Raw genomic sequence first — 15,239 nt, 5'->3', positions numbered from 1 at the left:
AGTATGTTAAGCTTTCAGCTAAAAATCAGTTATCAAGAATTAGTCTAAGAACAATTCATTTGCAGAGGGTGTAAAGAAAAAAAAGCTAGAGGACAGTGCTCATTAAAGTATGCTACCACTTGCTGGAGATTGGAGTTTAGCGCACAAGAATCCAGCTGCACGATAGCAAATAAATTGCCTTATTTACACTCTCCACGGGTGGTATATTCTCTCCGCCTAATTATTCCACTGCTCTTAATAAACTAATTGCCCCCCCCCCCCTTTTTCTTCTCTGCTATGAAATAAACTGTGCACTTGAACAGAACGTGAATGCCGTTTCATGTCACACATTTCACCTCCAGCCTGGTGCTCTCCTCAGTCACATTTGCCACATTACTCACAGAGAGACTTTTTGACTCGAAGCTGCACAACCACAGAGTGTGGCTGCATAATTCACAGTCTTGTGTATTTTTAAAGTCATCCTTACATTCATAATGCAGAGAAATTTGAATCACGTGACAGTGACACGCTGTTAATCTTTTAGCGTCTGCATCGTGTCTGTGTAGGCTTTGAATCACTGCTAGTTAACGAATACATGGGACGCAGTCTCTCTCTCCCCCTCCCACACACACACACACACACACACAGAGTTATGGTTCCATCAGTTCAAAAGAAAAGAACACTGGCTTGCATTCATGGAGACTTACTCCAATTTTAACCATGACTACTACTTTCCTAATACCCAAATTAAGCCAATGCAAAGATTGGTCTATACACGTCCCATCATACAATACACGCGCGCGCGCGCACTCACGCAGTCTCGGGCAAATCAAACCGACTACATCTTTACAGAGTCAGATTTGTAAACCCCTGTTCGTTTCCTTCTAAATCTCCACAAGCACAGATGGCCTTGCTCCCTCTCTCGTCTTTCTAACCGAAAGGACTTACTCGATTTGACATCACCTGCTACCAGCTGGCACGTATCCGTTCACCAGCTTTGAATCTGGTCCACCACCCCCCAAACAGGCCAGTGCAGAGGAAATGTGATTTTCATCATCCCACGCAATTAGCGAGATTTAAAGACGTTTTGTGTCACTGATTGAAAACACCTTCCATTGTTGCTGTAAACAGCGCACAGCGGAGTGAAATCAGGTCGGACATGAATCACCGGCTGGATCTGAACCAGGTTTGAACCCGCGGTCTCACAAGCATATGGTAATCAGGCAGTAATGAACTGTTGTCTGCAGTGTGCGCTGCGAGGTATTCATCCTAACATATTGTAACCGGTCTGTTCGTACCGTGGTGGCATTTGTAGTTCACAACACACGTGCGCACATGTCCCACTCTGCCCCCGCTCTCTGGGCAGTGAATTATAATTGTAACAAATCGAGCTGAATCGCGCAGGAAAGGGCAGGGTGCCGGTGTCAGCTTGCATCACTCTTTGGAAATGTCACCATTCGTAAGTAAATTTGTCTCAGAGTCACCGCGGAACTTCTTGTAAGTCTCGTAGCCTCGCAGTAATATTTTTAAACTCACGTGATTTATTTAAACACTCGCAGCGTGTCTGAGGGAAAGTCATAAGCAGTGTGAATACAGTTTTGATTTAGAGATGTTAATATAGTAACCGTTTGCCCCTGGAGCAAGGATGAGGGATTTATGGTCATCACTGGAGTTGGATGACTCGTAGCAGAACATTCACATATTTAAAGAAGCTGAAAATAAGACTTGAAACCAAAACAAAAAGTGAATATCATATTTCTCATTTTAAGTGCAGCTGAGAACAACTGTGTATTTATTGTTATGATTATTTATTTAATTATTTTTAGAGAAACCAGTGTAATCTAAAGCCAGGCAAAACAACTATAGCTGAGGGAAGCTCATGGTTAGGAGACAGGATGTAAATCACGGCCTGTAATGTAAGCACCTTCTTTTACCACCCATTATTTCACAATGCCTTTAGTTTTCCCTTGGAGTGTGTGAATGCCACACTGCTTCCTGCATTGTCGCTGAATATTACCAGTGAAAGTGAGTTGCTGATGCAAATTAGCTGCATAATAACACATTGTCATGAGAGGGATTCAAGCCGCCATTAAAAGGGAATTCGAGAGCATTCATTCAGAGACACCCATTTCCGAAATGTGCACATTCAGAAATGTCAGAACAGGTGAAGCTGGTGGTGGTTTGCATCTTACTCATTCCCTGCAGTTTCCTTTTAATGCATTATATCAGTCTGATAAGTGCCTTTTATGGAAGGAATTTGTGCTATATAAATGAACTTGGCAAGCCTCTCCTTACTTTAGAGACTCGGTCTTTAATCATGAATTAAGCTCGAAGCGTTCGTTGGTTAAATCAAGGCTGATGCATGTTTGTTAAAGAGGACTGAAGTATTGAGCAATGTGATGTTGATCCCTGCAATCAAACCCACTGCTGTTAGAAAATAATCAGCTACACTGACACAGTTCAAGTGGAAAATCAATGTGAAATTCCTTGCTGATTTCTTGAACTTATTAACCATGACTCTGTGTGCCAGCCGATGAGTGCTCACCGTGATAAAGACTCAAATTACTGCAAGAATGAAATATTACTTTTGTTTTGGGTGCTTCTCCAGTACAGCAGTATTTTGAAAATTGTAATACATGCTTTCCTGTGTGCTTTCTGCTACAGTTTGCTTAGCTCTGTGCTACAGTATGGCTCAATAAAGAGCTGACATACTGATACTGTATTGGCAACCAGTCTTTTTCTTGTTGCCCCATCTTAATACCATAGAAATTGTGTTAGGATTATGCATAAAAGCGCTTTTTAGACACAGATTTGCATGTTTGGATTAGTAAAGCCTTGTAATGGAGGCTTGCAGAAAGCTACCATCTTGTTCTGACACATATTGAAACAATGCGTGGCTGCTTTTCCTTTTAACTACCAGACGTATTCAGCTGTCCGTCTGCCAACTCAGATAATTTCTGAGGAGAATTTTGTTCAGTTGCTTATAAACACAGGAAGGCGAGGGAAGAGTCTCCCACTTTTAATTATCAACCTCGGTAACCAATCTCCTTGCCTCTACAATATCTTTTGAACAACCACTACATCAAATGGGCTCATTTGCATTTGAGGCGTTGAGAAAATTGAGCGAGCGATGCATGATATTCTGTATGTATGCACCCTTTAGCGACACCCAACCAGATTTCAATACACTGCAAACACAAAATTTACACAAATATATGGAAGAAAATACAAATCGCGTTGATTATCTCGTGTGTTAAAATCAGCTTGACACAGACTTGACAGAGGAAAGACAGGTTTCTTGTTAGGATTAAGTGTTACATTTAAACAGTTTTTTTCAACCACTGGAAGGCACAGCTGTGAAAGTCACAGATCCCAGCGACACCAAATGGAAAGTTCCAGGATTTCTCATCCCTGCATCTTCTTTCCCTCAATCCATCTCACTTAGATTTAGCCGAGATAATGTGATGTGCCTTTAACCATAACTCATGCCTGAATCCAGCCGCTAAGGCACAAATTATATCTACAATAGATATAACCAAAAGTTAATGATGTATGAGAATATCAGCCAGGCTTGTGTTTATTGCAGTTAGTGAAAAAAGCGTTTCTGCTTTTGACATCAGTGCATATTGCCTGCTGACAAAGCTGTAATGTGCCTGTTTTAATATTATGTCAGAAAATAATTAAAAATAAAACATGGCGACTATCCGCTTAGCAGAGATTTTTATAACATATACTGCACATTTTATATCCATGTATCATGAGTCAAATGACCAAGGCTGACATCTGATGCAACTGCAGGTAACATAAGCTGCAGGTGCTGAACTGTTGTGAAACAGTGGTAGCAGGTATGAGGAGTGGCCGCTCACTAAAAAATGAGAGGTTACATCTGGAAAGAATGTTTTGCGTTCTGTTGGCAGTTACACCGACTGACTCTTTTTGGACACTTGGCACAATGTGCACATACTCTCTCATGATACTGTTGTTATGATGTGTATACTATTCACACTTCTGGCATGCAGTGAGTAATATTAACATTCATTTGTACATGGCTCACTGTCCACTTGAGAAATCTTTCACATTTCTTCCGCTTCTTAGCTCTCTCTCTGTCTTTTTTTGTTTTTCTCTCCACTTACTAAAGGGCAGCACAACTCCACAATGCCACACTTCCCTCACCAGCTGTTTGCTGGCCTTGTCTGTGTGGTTTTTCCACTCATGCCACCTGTTGAAGACTAATTTAAATGTACAGAAAAAGCTTCCATAAGAATTAAGAGGGCAAGAAGCAACCTGGGGCTGCAAATCAAATGGAACTGATTAATTGAGCATCATCAAGTGTGAGCACCTCTGTCAAAGCAGAAATGTTGCCAGTCAGTAAGTTCATGACAGTACAGTTAGATAAAGACTGTATATATGGCTTGTTTGTTGCCACTTCCAGGCCATGTTCTTCTCTCTAAGAAGAACATGGCAGCCTGGGTCAGGTTTGCAAAGAACAAAAACAGAACAAGGGACAAGACTTCTGGAACAATGTCTTTTAGACAGACAGGACTAAAGTGGGGATGTATGGTCATAATACACAATGTTATATGCATACCAACTATTAAGCACGGTGGTGGACGGGTGATGACAGTGACAAGACCTGGGCACCTTGCAGTCATTGAGTTGACTATGAAACCTCTGAATACCAAAGTATTCTCTAGTCAAATGTGAGGCCGTGTGTCTGACAGCCAAAGGTTGGTCAAAACTGATTCATGCAAGAGGACAATGATCCCAAGCACAGCAGCGCTGGGACCTTAAGAAAGCTGTGTGTAAACCAGGGTCTGCAACCTTTAACACCCAAAGAGCCACTTGGACCCGGTTTCCACGCAAAAGAAAACACTGGGAGCCGCAAATACTTTTTGAAATCTAAAATGAAGATAACACTGTATATATTGTTTTTTTGTGCTTTGTGCGGACAACTAAAGTAAGTAAGTAAAGTTTATTTATTAAGCACTTTTCACAGACAGGCAGTCACAAAGCGCTGTACACAAATATTAAAATAAACAATACAATCAATAGACATTATACACAATGTAAAAGATCAAATGTAAATAATGTAAAGAATATAAAATACGTAGATCAACAAAAGGCTTGTTTGAACAGAAAGGTTTTTAACTGCTTTTTAAAAGAATCCACAGAGCAACTAAGGTGTGTTGCTTATGCAATCCATGAAGTGCTACAGAGAAAATTACATTTTATTTATGTAATTAACACATTTTAAACTCTTAAAGAAATATAACAAAAGGAAAGACACCCAGCTGAACTAAAATGATCCGTGTAGCAAACAAAAACTGTTGTGAGCCGCCACCCTTATATCGCCTGTGGGCTTTTGGAGCCTTGACCTGACTTTTAAAAAGTAATTGGAAAAAAAGCACTATGCCGTTAAAAAAAAGATATTTGCAAAATTCTGCCTAAATATCTGTTTTACCTTGTTAATGTGTGTGGCGGGGCGTGGTCTGCAGTGCCGCTGCATGGGAGTCGGACGCACCTGAGCGGCACCCGCAATCGCGCCTCGCCGCCTTAAGGGGCAGAGAGGAGGACGTTACTCTTAATATTGTTGGTGCATTTCAGGAGGACGCTGCTAATAAAGTTACACAATTACACAGTGAATTCACGTTTATTGTTATATTTACAAAATACCACCGTTTTTGTCTCGGTCGTATCATTTTATTTTGTTGTATTTATCCGCCACACCTTAAAGGCCGGTCCGTGAAAATACTGCCTGACGTTAAACCGTCCGTGGAGCAACTATGGTTGGGGACCGCTGCTCTACACCCGTAGTCAATCCCAGCCCTTTCAGTTGTAATGAGGCTTGCTGTTTACGCTTCAGTGCCAGGCAGGCAGCAATAAGGTGATCCTTTAATAACAGTATTCAACATCATCATGTGGAGGTGAGGGGGGTCTCACGACCAGACTCAAGCCTTGCACGGCGCAACTCGACGTTAACGTCAGCTTGTGTTCATTTACGAACATTATTCATCTCAAGGATGCTTAAAATCCTCCAATAGCATTAGCTCACGAGGAGACTCATAATCATCATTAACTGTCTAATTAGTGACCTGAGCTGTAAAGCAGGGCTAGGAGAGCTGTGTTCACATGTTGGTGCCATACTCTGCGCCCTTCTGTAAATAAACGCTTCTTAGCGCATCTGATAGCAAAGACACTGTCCTTCATTTCGGCTAAACTGCGATCGTGGCTCAAGAGTTGGCAGTTCGCCTTGTAATCGGAAGGTTGCCGTTCGAGCCCCGGCTTGGACAGTCTCGGTCGTTGTGTCCTCCTTGGGCAAGACACTTCAACCGTTGCCTACTGGTGGCGCCAGTGTCCGGCAGCCTCGCCTCTGTCAGTGCGCCCCAGGGTGGCTGTCATTACAATGTAGCTTGCCATCACCAGTGTGTGAATGTGTGCGTGGATGACTGGATGTGTAAAGCGCTTTGGGGTCCTTAGCGCTATACAAATACAGGCCATTTACCATTTAAACCTCCACTCGAAGACGTCCAAACGATGCGAGTGCAAAAGAATGCCGTACTGCCAGGTGTACATGAAAACTACATTATCCAACACAGAAAAGCTGCACGTGAAGTCAGACTACGCGAAGTATGCGCATGCGCCGCGGCCAGAGGCGCTGAACGTTCCAACGAACTGACGTCACAGTAAGGTCTCTTGGTAGTCAAAAGTACACAACTATCCAGATCTAGTGTGAGGACGGAGAGTGAAAGACTGGAAAAAGTGATAATTTGTTCAAAGCTGTCGCGAAAAAGTGAATTCACGGACGAGATTGTGGAAAAATGAACGTGGTAGGACTTTGAAAAATTGATCAGACCACCTCTCATCAAACAAAGCACAAATATTTTAGGCATTTTCAAAATGCAATAATTGCAATGATTAGATGTCAGAAGCTTAGTGGTACTGGTGGACTAACTGTTACAGAAACATCCAAGATGATTTTAGGCACCAATACTGTTTATTTAGTGCAGCTGTGACAAAAACCTTACATTGGCTGCTGGTCTAATTCTTATTATTATTATGGATGTGTAAAGCCTGCTCACTGACATCTAACTGTCTTTTCTTTCTAGATTCCATTAGATGAACCAGGTGAACCGAGGTGCAGTAATCTCAGCGTGCCTCTGTTCGAATTTGAAAACATTGAACACTGCCTCAGAAAACATTTAGCCTATTTATCGCGCAAGTAAGTCACAAGTTCAAAGTTATCAAGACAGTTATCAGCATATACAGACATATTCACTGGTTACAGGTTTGTTTTGCTCAAACATTCTCAATGATTTTCTTTCAGACAGTGGACGGCATTAGCCACTGATGACATCACCTCGGATGTCGTCAATCTGCTGACCAAGATGTGCCGAGTACTCATAGAGCACATTAGCAGCTTAGTGTTTAAAGTCGTACGCCCACAGGTTTTATGCTGCCCACATAATCATGATCGTGGAGACAACGAAAGCTCCGCTGACCGGTAAATCTAAAGCTTCCTTTATTAAACAGTTTCATTCAGTCTTCATTTCTTCTTCTTCATCGGGTAATCCTGGTGACGAAGGGGTTTCTCAGAGTACACAGCAATGGTTCATACTGCCTCTTAGAATAGTTTACATCTCGTGTGAAGTCATCCATGTGATTTATTTAATTTTGACAAAACAGTGATAGTGTGGGAAAATGACTGACTACATTTCTCTTTTCTCCCTTTTCAGGATGAATGTTGAACCTCTGCTTGATGGGTGCAGTTACTGCAGGGTGACAGAGGATGATATTCAGGCCAGCCTCAGAAACATCTTTGATAACTGTTTTGGTTGGGTCTTGGGTTTTGGGCAACGGCGGTCTCGTGACTCAGACAAACTACTGACTTTATTTTCAGTGTCGATTGCAAAGAATGTAAACTCAGCCCTGAGTCGTATCACAGGGTCCACACCCTTGCAATCAGATAGGTCCAGGTCCCCAACAAACCTTGTTGGGATGGTTTACAGTGTAGTCAACATTTTAGAAGACTATGCAAAGACCTTAGCTCCCCTTTCTGTAGATGGTGAGAGTAGCAGCGACAGCATTGTTGAAATGCCAGAGGAAGATAACGACTTTAAACCAGAGTCTGTAGAGACTTTTAAAAGCACACAGACTCAAGCTTGTGTAGGCAAGGAACGTTTGGTTAACAAGGGCCACAGTGATACATTTCAAATCATTGATGTCCAAAATCTTGACAGTGAGAGCTCAGAGAGTGATGAAAAATGTAGTGATGCCCTGCAGTGTTCGTCTGGGACACTTCCTACGCCTACAGAGATCGATACCTTTCTCAATTTGTGTCTTGCAAATTTGGTCATTCACGTTTCTGAGAAAACACAAACATTTGCTGTAAAGTTAAATTGTCAGCAGATAGTGACTGATATAAGAGAGAAGATTGAGGGAGACTTGACTCCTCTAAAAACTGTAAAAAACTTGTACATCATAATGTACAAAGACCTGTGTCGCAAATTTGGATCCAAATACGTGCTTCCGTTTGTAATGGAAAAGGCTGATGCGACTTTTGTAGCAGCCGTTGTGGAGCTATTAAAAGCAGAGCTCAAAAAATCGGCCAGCCCCAGTAACGTGCTGAGAAGTTTAGAAAGTAACAAAAGCGTTTCTCCAGCCGGTAAGAACAAAACGCAACAATCTGCTACTGAGCAAAATGGATCCACAGATTCCCAGAAAAACAGGCCGAGAAACCGTATCGTTAGGGCCCTCACTTCTTTTTTTAGATGTTTGAGGACGCTATTCAGTTACTGCATGAGCAGTGAGTCAGAAACAGAGTAATTATCTTCATAATTACTCAATGCATGCTCAGTGATCCAGGTAAGTCAATCCCAAGAGGTGGAATCTGTTCATGTGGACGTAGCGTTCTCAGCAGGAGGCGTTTTCTCCCGCTGTGAACGCTACGTCCACATGAACAAAATCCACCTTTTCTGTTCATGTGGACGTAGCGTTCACAGCGGGAGTTTTCTCCTACTGAGAACGCTACGTCCACATGAACAGAATCCACCTTTTCTGTTCATGTGGACGTAGCGTTCACAGCGGGAGTTTTCTCCTACTGAGAACGCTACGTCCACATGAACAGAATCCACCTTTTCTGTTCATGTGGACGTAGCGTTCACAGCGGGAGGAGTTTTCTCCCACTGTGAACGCTACGCCCACATGAACAAAATCCACCTTTTGGGGTACCTTCATAATGTTACAACAGTTACAATCCTCTTTTCAAAAAATATGCAGCAGTTTCAGCTGTTTGTAAGTCATTTAACACAGGTTGCGGCAGAAGACCTCCCCTCATCGAGCCTGGTTCTGCCGGAGGTTTCTTCCTATTAAAAGGGAGTTTTTCCTTCCCACTGTCGCCTTGTGCTTGCTCAGAGGGGGTGGTCTGATTGTCAGGGTTTTCTCCCCAAACTGCAGCGTCTTTGCTTTGCAGTATTGATTAGACAGTCAGACCACAGGACAGATTTTCAAATCTGACTCTGTCCACCATATACTGATTTTGAAAGGAGGGTTGTAACAGCAGCACGTCAGCTCTGTGGGACTTCTCACAGTGCAAAGACATGCACTTTGATTGGACACTCTAAATTGGTCACATAATTTGCTTCTTAATTTGGAAATAAAATGATCAGAAAATGAAACAAATGTGTGTTTGTCAGAACATTTGACTTGTTAAATGTGTATAATGGTTTGTAGTCTCATCAATCACAATGTAGAGACAATCGCACAAACTTGATTTAAACAGAGCATTTTGTGTTGGTTTTGTCATTGTAGGTTAAATGTAGACATTTATTCTAGATATTTGACACAAAGGCATTCTCAGCTCTGTAACAGAGAGGTTTTGGCTCAGTGTGAAAATGTCCTGCTGATATCAGTACATTTGATTTTGATGAAGTTCCAGTTAAAGGGTTTTGACTGTCTTGAGAGACAGCAGATTGTAGACCATTGAACTCCAGGCCTCGAGGGCCTGCAGGTTTTAGATGTGTCCTTGATCCAACACAGCTGATTCGGCTGATTTAAATGGCTAAATGACCTCCTCATCATGTCTTGAAGTTCTCCAGAGGCCTGGTAATGAACTAATCATTTGATTCAGGTGTGTTCACCCAGGGTGAGATCTAAAATCTGCAGGACACCGGCCCTCGAGGCCTGGAGTTTGAGACCCCTGTTGTGGACAGAGAGCCATATTCCTAACTGGAAAACTCAAAAACCAGTCTTATCTATGGTCCACCTAGACCTTACACAGAGTTTCAGTCTGTTCTCAGACTTTTATCTGATTTAGTGCCCAGCTAAGATAAAATAATTATTTTGGGTGATTTTAACACTGAAGATTGTTATCATCTTCAATGCCCTGTACCAACATAAAGCAGAGCAGCTATCTGAACGCCACCCCAACAGAGGTCGATCATCTTGTTAATAACTTTGCCTCCTCACTACGTACGACTCTGGATACTGTAGCTCCTGTGAAAACTAAGGCCTCAAATCCAAAGTCCCTGACTCCGTGGTATAATTCTCAAACACGTAGCCTAAAGCAGATAACTCGTAAGCTGGAGAGGAAATGGCGTGTCACAAATTTAGAGGATCATCATTTAGCCTGGAGAAATAGTTTGTTGCTTTATAAGAAAGCCCTCCGCAAAGCCAGAACATCTTACTATTCATCACTGATTGAAGAAAATAAGAACAACCCCAGGTTTCTCTTCAGCACTGTAGCCAGGCTGACAAACAGTCAGAGCTCTTTTGAGCCAACCATCCCTTTAACGTTAACTACTAATGACTTCATGAACTTCTTCACAAATAAAATTTTAATCATTAGAGAAAAAATTACCAATAATCATCCCACAGATGTAATAATATCTACAGCTACTTTTAGTACCATCGATGTTAAGTTAGACTCTTTTTCTCCAATTGATCTTTCTGAGTTAACTTCAATAATTACTTCCTCCAAACCAACGTGTCTTTTAGACCCCATTCCTACAAAACTGCTCAAAGAAGTCCTGCCATTAATTAATGCTTCAATCTTAAATATAATCAACCTATCTCTAATAATCGGCTATGTACCACAGGCCTTCAAGCTGAAGCCTATCCCAGCTGTCATTGGACAAGAGGTCGGGTACACTCTGGCTAGGTCACCAGGCTGATGCCAGGCTACCACACACAGGCAAACAACACCCATATTCACACCAACTAACTGCATGTTTTTGGACTGTGGGAGGAAGCTGGAGGATCTGGAAAGAACCCAAGCAAACACTGGGAGAACATGCAAACTCAGAAAAGCTCCAGCCAGATTGTGCAGTCAAATTTAGCTACCAGGGACCCAGCAGTCTCCGATTCACTCTAAGAGCAGCGTGCAGATGCTTTGGAGAACTTGGGGAAATGAAAGGATTCAAATGATCACCTGACGTCTTGCATTTCTAAACCCATTTATCAGTTTTCAGTGATGATGCCAAACACATTTAGTGATGCTGACAGATACAGTAACCAGACTCAAAGTCAAAATGATTTCCTTCACTAACTAAAGAGCAACTTTCCTTTTCGAAAAACTGTAAATCAAGTAAAGCTTATGTGTACAATCACAGAGGAGGGAAACATACCACAGAACAGCAAATGTTTAAGACATTTATTATCATACTGTCAGGGTTCATAGAAATCAACTTAAAACACTTGATCTGAAGGAGTGATTAATTTACGATTCTTGATGTTTTAACTATTTGCAGAGTTGAATTCGACTTCTAATATTTTCAACTTTGCTTTTACAACATGTACGATTTAACCATCGCTGGCATTACCAGTATGTTGTGCCTGTGAAGACAAGGAACCACAGCAGGATACAGTTCTCCACACACTAGACATCAGAAAGGGCCACAACATGTTTATCGACAACAACAAAAACTCTAAATATCTTCAGTTACCCAGACAAGCTTGTGTGCATGTCTTTAAAATAATTTCCAACAATATTTTTTACATTTGCAAAACAGTGAGAGCTAGTGTCAGTGCAGTTAATAAGAAGAAATGTATCAGTGACGCTAATTTGAATTGCTCCCCTGCACCAACCCAGTCCTCGTTCTCCTAAATTACCTCTTACAGTTCTTAAAGGAACACAAAGGCTTGATTATTTCAGATAACTACAATTTCCACATTGACAAGCCCTTTGTAGACGTGCTCCACTGATCTTGGTACAGGGATGAGCCTTTTCTTACTGTTCTTTTGATTCCAAGCAGGTGGGAGGGGACTGAATCGATTACATTGGTTGCGTGACATCGGCTCATTTGGACGCCCACCAGATGATGATGGCGAGTATGACGAGCACGATGGAGCAGACCATAACCAGGATGCAGATCTTCTTCCGGGACTTTTGCTGCGATAAAGACGGGACAGCGGGGTTATAGTGAGGGTCTGCGCTGAATGACACCACAGAGTGGTGACTGACACACACCCACCTGATAGTAAGCAGCTCTCTGCAGCTGCTCTGTTCCTCGTTCTACGTGAACTTCAGCATTCTCCACGTTAGCCTCGATGCTATCTGCAGGAAGACAAAAAAATACACCACGGTCAGCTGGGAGCTAACAGCAAGCTCCTCTGGACATGTGCTGTCTGCAAAGACAAGATTTTTAGTTTGGTTAACTGGTTACTCCAGGCTGCGAAGGGAAACAAAAATCTAACGTATTTATACACTGAGATTTGAGCTCAGGTGGATCCTGCTTCTGCTGATTTGGCTCGAGTCCACCAGTTGATTGGACATGATTTGGAGAGACACACACCTGTGTCTACTGTCCTATTGCCGACAGCACATGTCAGAGCACAGACCAAGCCAAAACGTCCAGGGAAGGTCTGCAGACCTCAGGTTTGTATCAAGGCGCAGATCTGGGGAAGGGTCCCAGTAAGGTGCTTCAACATAGTCCTGAACAGAGGCTGTGGATACTTATGTGCATGCTATGACTTTGTTTTTTGTTTTTAATACATGTGGAAGGTCTTCAGGAATAATTTACTTTATGGGCTATTGTGTGTAAAAATGTGGAATGAGGCTGTGACACAACGTGGAAGCGCTGTGAATGTGTTGTGCATGTTGGTCAGAGAGGACAGAGACCATTCTGGGTTGAGCTAAAAAGTGAGTGTGTGTCAGTTTTTAAGGAGGACAGATAGATTATTGATATAGGAACTAATTAATGGTTACTTCACAGACTAAGTGATGGGAATAACAACATTCCTGTTACTACTTACCAATCATCTCTCCCTGGTCATGAATCATCACAGCCAGGTCCTTGAAGATCTGGTTTACATCCATGATATCAGACTGTAAAGACAAAGATATTAGCTGAGCGCTGACGGGAGCGTGCTGGATGTTGATTATAGAAAGAGCGAGCCAAGGATCACCTCCAGCTGTCTGATGTTGGTTTCTCTCTCCTTGATGAGTTCCAGGTCCTCCTCTGTGATGGCCGCTTCCTCCGTCTGGGTGGTCATCTGACCCCACTCATCTTGGCTTCACGTTCACATCAACATAACAACATTTCAGTAACCATGTGAAAATGTGTGGATTAGAATTGGATATATTTATTCTTTCCCCTCCATCTTCATGCAGACTCTAAATGGTCTTTATTTTTAAGTGACACTGCAGGTCTTCATGACACACTTGCAACAAATTCCAACCATGAACAGAGGTCACTTACTTATCAAAGGACACAAGCTTTTCATCCCGAGAGTTGTCGTCAGCCTAAAAGAGAAGGAAAAATTCAGCACTGTCAATGCCAGGCTTGTTTTTCTCTTTTGTTTTGAAGTTAAACGGATCAAAAGACAAAGAGACAAACTTTAGGCTAGCGGGGAAACATCTGATGTAGAGGATCCTTTTTATGCTCTTTTTCAAGTCATTTCAACTCATTTTCTGGTAGTTTTTGGAAGGTCAGTGGTTCCCGACTCCTTTAATCATAATTTATTATATTGACCACTCTCATTTTCATTATATCAAGTTTTTATTAGTCGTACACTCTGCAGCCAAACCCAAAAGTTTGATTCTGGAAGTTTTCAGTGGGAGAAATGTTTTGTCACTCATCCAGAAGACTTCTTCAGTCTCAGCTGACTGCAGGTTTCCAACCTTATAAACAGGACATTTGCATAATGACTGAAAGTAGCACCACTGGCCTGTAGGTTCTAAATAGACTGTAGAGTCCTGGCCCGACAAGGTGGCTCTTGGAGGAGCCTGAACCAAAGTTCTGGCCATCCAAATGTTGCAACATCCCAGCATGCTGTTCTGTCTGGACATCCTGTCAGTCACCAGCTTGTGGTAAGGCTGTGATGAATAACAAAGTTCAGCAAAGCAGTGGAGCCACAGCTACAAACTGAGGCTAAATGTGAATGCATGGGAAAAATCAGCCACAGTTGCAACTGACCCATTATTCCCACTGCATGTACCGCGTTTCCATGTTTGCAGTGGTGTCTGTAAGGCCATGCTTGTGATATTTCAGACAAATTACTTGCAGCGTGGCTGGATTCACTTGTTCTCAGACAGTCTACAGTCTGTTGCAGCATTCATATGTTTTTGAGGACTCACAAAAGTGGACCCCAAGGATCGGGTCCCCCGACACAAACAGAGTAACATAGTGTACGCTGTTCAGTGCCAGGAGGATTGCCAGGATTTATACATCGGGGAAACCAAACAACCTCTAGCGAAGCGGATGGCACAACACAGAAGAGCAACCTCATCAGGCCAGGACTCTGCAGTTTATTTACACCTACAGGCCAGTGGACACTCTTTCAACGATGAGGATGTACACATCTTGGACAGGGAGGAACGCTGGTTTGAGCGGAGAGTCAAGGAGGCCATTTACGTGAAAAGGGAAAAACCATCTCTGAATCGAGGAGGGGGCCTAAGGGTACATCTTTCGCCATCTTACAACGCTGTGATTGCAGCCATTCCCCAACTCTCTGTGAATGGTACTCATGGCCATTGATCAGTGTTCTTTGATCAGTGGGTTTTGGTCAGTGATTGTTGATCAATGGTCATGAGAATTTGCATAATTATGATTAAGGAACTGACCTCACAGCCCATTGTTCCTTCAGTGGGCTGGTTTCAGTCATTATGCAAATGTACTGTTTATAAGGTTTGGGGAAACCTGCAGTCAGCTGAGACTGAAGAAGTCACTTGGATGAGTGACGAAACGTTTCTCCCACAAAACGCTACGTCCAGATGAACAGAATCAACTTTTGGAGGTTGTCTCAAAGTTATTTTTCCTTCACCA

The 15,239-nt window shown here is 42.4% G+C and overlaps 2 protein-coding genes across 7 annotated transcripts; one reads left to right on the top strand and one right to left on the bottom strand.

The window, feature by feature from the left end:
- Positions 1-1,085: 1,085 nt before the first annotated feature.
- Positions 1,086-8,911, top strand: LOC109202486 (uncharacterized). 6 transcript variants are annotated; one of them, XM_019360085.1, is made up of 4 exons: positions 1,086-1,165; positions 7,086-7,198; positions 7,304-7,480; positions 7,713-8,911. In XM_019360085.1, exons 1-4 carry the CDS (start codon positions 1,139-1,141, stop codon positions 8,800-8,802), a joined length of 1,407 nt encoding a protein of 468 aa, XP_019215630.1. In that variant the 5' UTR covers positions 1,086-1,138; the 3' UTR covers positions 8,803-8,911. The 6 variants fall into 6 exon arrangements, with proteins under 6 accessions (XP_019215630.1, XP_019215633.1, XP_019215631.1 ...); XM_019360088.2 differs by having other exon boundaries at positions 1,128-1,194; XM_019360086.2 differs by lacking the exon at positions 1,086-1,165 and adding an exon at positions 1,223-1,438.
- A 3,140-nt stretch (positions 8,912-12,051) lies between these two features.
- On the bottom strand, positions 12,052-14,237 carry LOC109202513 (syntaxin-12-like). Its single transcript, XM_025907863.1, has 6 exons — positions 14,136-14,237; positions 13,674-13,717; positions 13,381-13,486; positions 13,228-13,300; positions 12,447-12,529; positions 12,052-12,364 (listed from the first exon to the last, which is right to left on the bottom strand). The coding sequence occupies exons 1-6, from the start codon at positions 14,235-14,237 to the stop codon at positions 12,272-12,274; spliced, it is 501 nt and encodes a 166-aa protein (XP_025763648.1). The 3' UTR covers positions 12,052-12,271.
- Positions 14,238-15,239: the final 1,002 nt, after the last annotated feature.

This window comes from Oreochromis niloticus, linkage group LG6 (genome assembly GCF_001858045.2).
Source record: "Oreochromis niloticus isolate F11D_XX linkage group LG6, O_niloticus_UMD_NMBU, whole genome shotgun sequence".
Taxonomy (NCBI): Eukaryota; Metazoa; Chordata; class Actinopteri; order Cichliformes; family Cichlidae; genus Oreochromis; species Oreochromis niloticus.
The sequence above is the reverse complement of the archived record's forward strand: the minus strand, read 5'-3'. Positions and strand labels throughout refer to the sequence as shown.